The sequence below is a fragment of the Nerophis lumbriciformis genome, linkage group LG01, assembly GCF_033978685.3.
Source record: "Nerophis lumbriciformis linkage group LG01, RoL_Nlum_v2.1, whole genome shotgun sequence".
Lineage (NCBI taxonomy): Eukaryota > Metazoa > Chordata > Actinopteri > Syngnathiformes > Syngnathidae > Nerophis > Nerophis lumbriciformis.
Genome location: NC_084548.2, coordinates 72,290,001 through 72,300,000, shown reverse-complemented (window position 1 = coordinate 72,300,000; position 10,000 = coordinate 72,290,001). Strand labels below are relative to the sequence as shown.

At 36.1% G+C, this 10,000-nt stretch overlaps 1 protein-coding gene across 1 annotated transcript in view; it reads right to left on the bottom strand.

Annotated features, from left to right (window-relative positions):
* The window catches only part of coq10a (coenzyme Q10A), an 18,660-nt gene that overhangs the window by 7,674 nt on the left and 986 nt on the right, over positions 1-10,000 (bottom strand). Inside the window, exon 2 of the mRNA XM_061972463.1 lies at positions 1,431-1,583. Coding sequence (XP_061828447.1) covers positions 1,431-1,583 — 153 coding nt within the window. The remainder of the gene's footprint in view (positions 1-1,430; positions 1,584-10,000) is intronic.

Sequence of the window (10,000 nt, the reverse complement as noted above, 5' to 3'; positions counted from 1 at the left end):
TTATGACTGATATAGTTATTATGACTGATATAATTGTTATTATGACTGATATAGTTGTTATTATGACTGATATAGTTATTATGACTGATATAGTTGTTATGACTGATATAGTTATTATAACTGATATAGTTGTTATTATGACTGATATAGTTATTATAACTGATATAGTTGTTATTATGACTGATATAATTGTTATTATGACTGATATAGTTGTTATTATGACTGATATAGTTGTTATGACTGATATAGTTATTATGACTGATATAGTTGTTATTATGACTGATATAGTTATTATTATGACTGATATAGTTATTATTGTGACTGACATAGTTGTTATTATGACTGATATAGTTGTTATTATGACTGATATAGTTATTATGACTGATATAGTTGTTATGACTGATGTAGTTATTATGACTGATGTAGTTACTATGACTGATATAGTTGTTATGACTGATATAGTTGTTATAACTGATATAGTTATTATGACTGATATAGTTATTATGACTGACATAGTTGTTATTATGACTGACATAGTTATTATGACTCATATAGTAGTTATTATGACTGATATAGTTATTATGACTGATATAGTTATTATGACTGATATAGTTGTTGTGACTGATATAGTTATTATGACTGAAAGTTATGACTGATATAGTTGTTATGACTGATATAGTTGTTATTCTGACTGATATTGTTATTATGACTGATATAGTAGTTATGACTGATATAGTTGTTATAACTGATAGTTATAACTGATATACTTCTTATGACTGATAGTTATTATAACTGATATACTTGTTCTTATGACTGATAGTTATTATAACTGATGGTTATTATAACTATCAGTTATTGTGTTTTTGTTAGCTGAAGAAATGAGCAAAGCTAAATGTTTTTAAGGAAGATTGGAGATTATATGTGACTTTTCTTATATTATTTCCAAGGCTTTTTCTTTTTTATTATCTTACTTTTCTTACTAGTTAGTACCAGTTTTTGTGTGTTTGGGATCCTCATCAGCTACAGCCCCTCTCTGCATGGAGGAGGAGGATGAACACACAGACAGTGACACTTCCCCGTCAATCACTTGTTTATTTGGTTATGGTTGAAGTTTATTTCAAACATGCTCTACAGATGCGTTAATATGTTACTCTACTTTTGATCAACTTTGGATGGATTTATTTTAGAAGCAAAGAGTTAAAGGGTTAACATTTGTATTTCTTTTTTTAAAGGTCGCACAACCTATTTCAAGTGGCAAATGCGGGTAAAATGCTGGCACTGTACAGCCCTGCTTTGGTGCGCTGAGCGTTCGCCCTGGACTTACTCAGGACTAGAATCCACTCGCAAGTGGACCAAGACCCATTGTTGCGCACATTGGCTTCTGCTACACAAAACATGTAAGTGTGCGGACACAAGCATACTAACATTACCCGAGTATCCTGCGCTCCGAGTACTCCTTCCTCTTGTTGGTGAGGCTGATGAAGTTGCGGCTTTGAGGAAGACTCGCCATGGCCGCGTCCCAGTCGTGGAGGCCCAGCGCTCTGGGAGACCTGGTCATCAGGATGCCACAGGAGGACAAATGTCTGCCAAGGTCGGGGGGAACAAGAGAGACGTCACTGGGATGGACGAGCAGCAGAAAGGACGACGACATTCCGGCTGCCAGGGTGACAACAACACCGCACAAAAGGTACACACACACACACACACACACACACACACACACACACATATGCTGGTGTATTCCGAGGTGACATGTGACCAGCGCCTCACTGGAATGCTGACCTCCATCCACGAGGCAAGATGGCAGTGGAAATATGCCAGTCAGCCATGAACGCACCTGATCAGGTCTTTTTAAAACCTTCCACTGCGTCTTTGGACTTTTCAAGCACGCCAAACCAGACGTCTCCTTTAAACAACCTACTTTTTATCAAATATTACCTGAAATATCATTTCCTCATTATGATTAATTAGGATAGTTATTATAACTGATATACTTGCTATTATGACTGATAGTTATAACTGATAAAGTTGTTGTTATGGCTGATATAGTTATTATAATGTCTGATATATTTATTATGACTGATATAGTTGTTATTATGTCTGATATAGTTATTATGACTGATATAGTTATGACTGATATAGTTATTATAACTGATAAAGTTGTTATTATGTCTGATATAGTTATTATGACTGATATAGTTATGACTGATATAGTTATTATGTCTGATATAGTTATTATTACTGATATAGTTATTCTGACTGATATAGTTGTTATAATTGATAAAGTTGTTATTATGACTGATATAGTTATGTCTGATATAGTTATTATGACTGATATAGTTATGTGTGATATAGTTGTTATTATGTCTGATATAGTTATTATGACTGATATAGTTATTATGACTGATATAGTTGTTATTATAACTGATAAAGTTGTTATTATGACTGATATAGTTGTTATGTCTGATATAGTTATTATGACTGATATAGTTATGTGTGATATAGTTATTATAACTGATATAGTTGTTATTATAACTGATATAGTTATGTCTGATATAGTTATTATGACTGATATAGTTATTATGCCTGATATAGTTATTATGACTGATATAGTTGTTATTATGTCTGATATAGTTATTATGACTGATATAGTTATTATGTCTGATATAATTATTATAACTGATGTAGTTATTATGTCTGATATAGTTATTATGACTGATATAGTTATTATGTCTGATATAGTTGTTATTATAACTGATGTAGTTATTATGTCTGATATAGTTATTATACTGATATAGTTATTATGACTGATATAGTTGTTATTATGTCTGATATCGTTATTATGACTGATATAGTTATTATGTCTGATATAGTTATTATGACTGATATAGTTATTATTATGTCTGATATAGTTATTATGTCTGATATAGTTATTATTTCTGATATAGTTGTTATTATGTCTGATATCGTTATTATGACTGATATAGTTATTATGTCTGATATAGTTATTATGACTGATATAGTTGTTATTATGTCTGATATAGTTATTATTTCTGATATAGTTGTTATTATGTCTGATATAGTTATTATGACTGATATAGTTGTTATTATGTCTGATATAGTTATTATGACTGATATAGTTGTTATTATGCCTGATATAGTTATTATGACTGATATAGTTATTATGTCTGATATAGTTGTTATTATAACTGATGTAGTTATTATGACTGATATAGTTATTATGTCTGATATAGTTGCTATTATAACTGATGTAGTTATTATGTCTGATATAGTTATCATACTGATATAGTTATTATGACTGATATAGTTGTTATTATGTCTGATATAGTTATTATGACTGATATAGTTATCATGTCTGATATAGTTGTCATTATAACTGATAAAGTTGTTATTATGGCTGATATAGTTGTTATTATGTCTGATATAGTTATTATGACTGATATAGTTATTATGTCTGATATAGTTGTTATTATAACTGATAAAGTTGTTATTATGTCTGATATAGTTATTATGACTTATATAGTTGTTATTATGTCTGATATAGTTATTATGACTGATAAAGTTGTTATTATTTATGGCTGATATAGTTATTATGTCTGATATAGTTGTTATTATAACTGATATAGTTATTATGACTGATATAGTTATTATGTCTGATATAGTTGCTATTATAACTGATGTAGTTATTATGTCTGATATAGTTATCATACTGATATAGTTATTATGACTGATATAGTTGTTATTATGTCTGATATAGTTATTATGACTGATATAGTTATCATGTCTGATATAGTTGTCATTATAACTGATAAAGTTGTTATTATGGCTGATATAGTTGTTATTATGTCTGATATAGTTATTATGACTGATATAGTTATTATGTCTGATATAGTTGTTATTATAACTGATAAAGTTGTTATTATGTCTGATATAGTTATTATGACTTATATAGTTGTTATTATGTCTGATATAGTTATTATGACTGATAAAGTTGTTATTATTTATGGCTGATATAGTTATTATGTCTGGTATAGTTATTATGACTGATATAGTTGTTATTATCACTGATATAGTTCTTATGACTGATATAGTTGTTATTATGACTGATATAGTTATTATTATGACTGTTATAGTTGTTATTATGACTGATATAGATGTTATAATTGATAAAAGTTGGTATAATTGATAAAAGTTATTATAATTGATAAAGTTGTTATTATGACTGACAGTTATTGTGACTAATAGTTATTATAACTGATATACTTGTCCAGGGTGTACCCCCCCTTTCGCCCGAATGCAGCTGAGATAGGCTCCAGCACCCCCCGCGACCCCGAAAGGGACAAGCGGTAGGAAATGGATGGATGGATACTTGTATTGACTGCTATTATTAGAACTGATAGTTACTATGACTGATATACTTGTTATGTCTGATAGTTATTATAACTGATATACTTGTCTTGACTGCTATTATTAGAACTGATAGTTACTATGACTGATATACTTGTTATGTCTGATAGTTATTATAACTGATATACTTGTCTTGACTGCTATTATTAGAACTGATAGTTATTATGACTAGGGCTGGGCGATATATGGAATATACTCGATACATCGCGGCGATATAGAAAATGACTATATCGTGATATTGGAGTATACGTTCTCACGCAGCTGAGGGCATTACACTACAGAATCTTATCACTCTTTCTTGTCTCTCCTTCTCACAGAGACATAAAACAAGCGCACCTTCTTACATACGTCACATACTGTGCAACGTCATACGCTCTCCCGGAGCAGAGAGGTAGCGACTTGGCTAACGTTAGCTGTGATGCTAGCGGAGAGGTGCGAGTGGCAATACGAGAGAGAAAAGGTGCGACTCTGGTAACAAAATGAAGGAAGAAGAATTAGTTCCCAAGAAAAACAGCACGGGGTCCATCGTCTGGCGGTGGTTTGGCTTCAAGCGGGAATATGTTGAACAGACAACAGTAATATGTCAAGTATGCGACAAAAAGTAGCATTACTGCTAATATGTAGCATCATTTGAAAAGTCACCCGCTAGAGAATGAAGAGTGCTTGAAACTCCGCATGTCAACATCTCCGTTCGGTGCCACACCAACAAAATGCCCAAGCAACCATTTCCACATCAACACCGTATGAAAAAAATAGTGAACAACAGAAGGAACCTACCACATAGCGAAGGACATACACTATTTGATTTCCTATTATGCAGCTCATTTTTATTTGACACTTATTGAAATATCTTGTGTGACATCAGGCACTTTATTTGTTTTAAACTATTGTAGTGGCGTCCTGTACAAAAAGTGCACTTTAATTTAGTGTTGTTTTGATATGTCATCTTAGTGATATCATGCACAAAAGTGCACTCATAGCTTGTTTTATGACAATCTTGCACTTTCTGTTTTGGAAATGACATGAATGTTTGTGCCACTGCTTAATAACTGTTTAATAAATACACTTTTGCTAAATTGACTTAGTGTGAGAAAATTGTTGAACAGTTTAAGAAAAACCTTTCTCAACCAGCTATTGCAAGGAATTTAGGGATTTCACCATCTACACTCCGTAATATCATCAAAGGGTTCAGAGAATCTGGAGAAATCACTGCACGTAAGCAGCTAAGCCCGTGACCTTCGATCCCTCAGGCTGTACTGCATCAACAAGCGACATCGGTGTGTAAAGGATATCACCACATGGGCTCAGGAGCACTTCAGAAACCCACTGTCAGTAAATACAGTTGGTCGCTACATCTGTAAGTGCAAGTTAAAACTCTCCTATGCAAGGCGAAAACCGTTTATCAACAACACCCAGAAACGCCGTCGGCTTCGCTGGGCCTGAGCTCATCTAAGATGGACTGGTGCAAAGTGGAAAAGTGTTCTGTGGTCTGACGAGTCCACATTTCAAATTGTTTTTGGAAAATGTGGACGTCGTGTCCTCCGGACCAAAGAGGAAGAGAACCATCCGGATCGTTCTAGACGCAAAGTGTAAAAGGCAGCATGTGTGATGGTATGGGGGTGTATTAGTAATAAAAATACCTGGGATTTATATAGCGCTTTTCTAAGTACCCAAAGTCGCTTTACATGTAGAACCCATCATTTATTCACACCTGGTGGTGGTAAGCTACTTTCATAGCCACAGCTGCCCTGGGGTAGACTGACGGAAGCGTGGCTGCAATTTGCGCCAACGGCCCCTCCGACCACCACCTGTCATTCATCATTCAATTCACCGGTGTGAGTGGCACCGGGGGCAAAGGGTGAAGTGTCCCGCCCAAGGACACAACGGCAGCAATTTTTGGATGGTAAGAGGCGGGGAGCGAACCTGCAACCCTCAGGTTTCTGGCACGGTTGCTCTACCCACTACGCCATGCCGCCCCATTAGTGCCCAAGACATGGGTAACTTACACATATGTGAAGGCACCATTAATGCTGAAAGGTACATACAGGTTTTAGAGCAACATATGTTGCCATCCAAGCAATGTTACCATGGACGCCCCTGCTTATTTCAGCAAGACAATGCCAAGCCATGTGTTACATCAACGTGGCTTCATAGTAAAAGAGTGCGGGTACTAGACTGGCCTGCCTATAGTCTAGACCTGTCTCCTATTGAAAATGTGTGGCGCATTATGAAGCCTAAAATAGCACAACGGAGACCCCCGGACTGTTGAACAACTTAAGCTGTACATCAAGCAAGAATGGGAAAGAATTCCACCTGAAAAAATGTGTCTCCTCAGTTCCCAAACGTTTACTGAGTGTTGTTAAAAGAAAAGGTGATGTAACACAGTGGTGAACATGCCCTTTCCCAACTACTTTGGCACGTGTTGCAGCCATGAAATTCTAAGTTAATTATTATTTGCAAAAAAAAAGAAGAAAGTTAATGAGTTTGAACATCAAATATGTTGTCTTTGTAGTGCATTCAATTGAATATGGGTTGAAAAGGATTTGCCAATCATTGTATTCCGTTTATATTTACATCTAACCAGTGTTGGGACGAACGCGTTACAAAGTAACGCGTTACTGTAACGCCGTTAGTTTCGGCGGTAACTAGTAATCTAACGCGTTATTTTTTATATTCAGTAACTCAGTTACCGTTACTACATGATGCGTTACTTTACGTTATTTTTCATGTAGTATCGGCTAGAAACAGAAGATCTGAGTGTGTTTTATTGCAGCGCTTCGGTGGGAAAGAAAAGGCGTGCTTTGTGTGGGTGGGGGGCGGGGGGGGGACTCCCATACCGCAGTTGAGGAGCGCAGGGGAGACGTTCCTCCAGGGCCTATGTACGTCTTCGGGGCTAACAACCTTCACTTTACCCGGCAGTGGGTCTTTACAGCTGAGGGTGAATGACGAGACCGGCGGTTTGTTGCAACTTTGTGATTTTATTGGACGCAGCCATCCACCAAGCTAGAGCACCTGCACGCACTCACTGTCGCCGCTCGCTCACCTCTCTCGCCCACTCACTCACTGACGTCACTCACCTCACATGCTGTCATATCTTAAAGGGACACACACACATACGCTACTCTCATAACAACTAACAAGACATCATGGCGAAGCCAGAAGTCGAGTTTTTTAACATGGAGACATTCTCAATACTTTTCTTTTGTCGAGCACAAAGAAAATAACATTTTAGTTAAATGCAAGTTGAGTCTTGGATCAAAGATCCTATCTACTTAAAGTTAAAGTGCCATTGTGTTGCAGCTATTTAAAATAGTTTTGTCAATTTGTTCTGGCCTGAAATAAATTGGCCTTTTGAAACATATCTTTGTCTTTGTGTGTTGTATGTAGAGCACATTGCTTAGCAGCAGAGGTGGGTAGTAACGCGCTACATTTACTCCGTTACATCTACTTGAGTAACTTTTGGGATAAATTGTACTTCTAAGAGTAGTTTTAATGCAACATACTTTTACTTTTACTTAAGTATATTTATAGAGAAGGAACGCTACTTTTACTCCGCTACTTTTATCTACATTCAGCTCGCTACTCGCTACTAATTTTTATCGATCTGTTAATGCACGCTTTGTTTGTTTTGGTCTGTCAGACAGACCTTCATAGTGTCTGCGTTTCAACAAATACAGTCACTGGTGACGTTCACTCCGTTCCACCAATCAGATGCAGTCACTGGTGACGTTGGACCAATCAAACAGAGCCAGGTGGTCACATGACCTGACTTAAACAAGTTGAAAAACTTATTCGGGTGTTACCATTTAGTGGTCAATTGTACGGAATATGTACTGTACTGTGCAATCTACTAATAAAAGTTTCAATCAATCAATCAAAAGTGTGAAGGAAAAAAGACCCTTTTTTATTTCAATCGTACATCCCGTCAAAAGCCTAAAGACTGACTGCACAGTTCCTGTCTTCACAATAAAAGTGCCGCTCCATCGCGCCTGCGCTTTCAAAACAAGAGTCTCCGAAAGCCAGCGCAAACAAGCTAGCAAGCTACGGAGTTTGACGCCAATGTATTTCTTGTAAAGTGTATAAAAACGAATATGGAAGCTGGACAAATAAAATGCCAAAAACCAACCACTTTCATGTGGTATTAGACAGAAAGGAGGAACTTTTCTTCTCCTCCATTTGAAAACGTGGACATTATCAGCACTACTGTCTGATTACAATCAATGCAAGTTATCAGAATCAGGTAATACACCAACTTATATTCTAGTCTTCATTAAAGAAAGGAATCTATATGTTAAACATGCATGTATATTCATTAAAACACCTTTAACATGTAAACAAAAACAGCAAAATAAATACATATAAATGATATACTGTATATATCAATGTATGTATATATATATATATATATATATATATATATATATATATGTCTTAATAAGGTTATCCAAAAAATAGTGCTCGATACCGTAGTAGAGCGCAATATATGTATGTGTGGGGGAAAAAATCACAAGACTACTTCATCTCTACAGGCCTGTTTCATGAGGGGTTCCCTCAATCATCAGGAGATTTTAATGGGAGCATTCACATACCATGGTTTATATAGGGCACAGAGTGGGTGGGTACAGGCTGGCGTAGGGGCGTGGTGATTGGCTCATGTGTTACCTAGGAGGTGTTTCCGTCTGTGGCGGCATGCTGATACAATTTCGCTGCGCTTGTTGAGGGATGACAGGTCTGGACGGTAAATAATAAACAGTTTCTCTTTCAAGCATAGGTTGCATCTTTTATTACCACTATTGTAAGGTGTGCTGGATGCAAGAATTTGCCATGTTATTGAATATTCAACATTATTGTCTTTGAGGTCCCAAATGTGTTTGCTGAGTTCTGTGGTATTCCGCAGGTTTTGGTTCCTGAAAGAAGCCTTGTGATTGTTCCATCTGGTTTTGAACTCTCCCTCGGTTAATCCTACATATGCTTACAAACATCAGTTGTTTACCAATCTAAGGTAACACGCAAGGACATTAACACATCCGACGCATATGTAGGATTAACCGAGGGAGAGTTTAAAACCAGATGGAACAATCACAAGGCTTCTTTCAGGAACCAAAACCTGCGGAATACCATAGAACTCAGCAAACACATTTGGGACCTCAAAGACAATAATGTTGAATATTCAATAACATGGCAAATTCTTGCATCCAGCACACCTTACAATAGTGGTAATAAAAGATGCAACCTATGCTTGAAAGAGAAACTGTTTATTATATACCGTCCAGACCTGTCATCCCTCAACAAGCGCAGCGAAATTGTATCAGCATGCCGCCACAGACGGAAACACCTCCTAGGTAACACATGAGCCAATCACCACGCCCCTACGCCAGCCTGTACCCACCCACTCTGTGCCCTATATAAACCATGGTATGTGAATGCTCCCATTAAAATCTCCTGATGATTGAGGGAACCCCTCATGAAACAGGCCTGTAGAGATGAAGTAGTCTTGTGATTTTTTTTCCCACACATACATATATATATATATATATATATATATATATATATATATATATATTTATATATG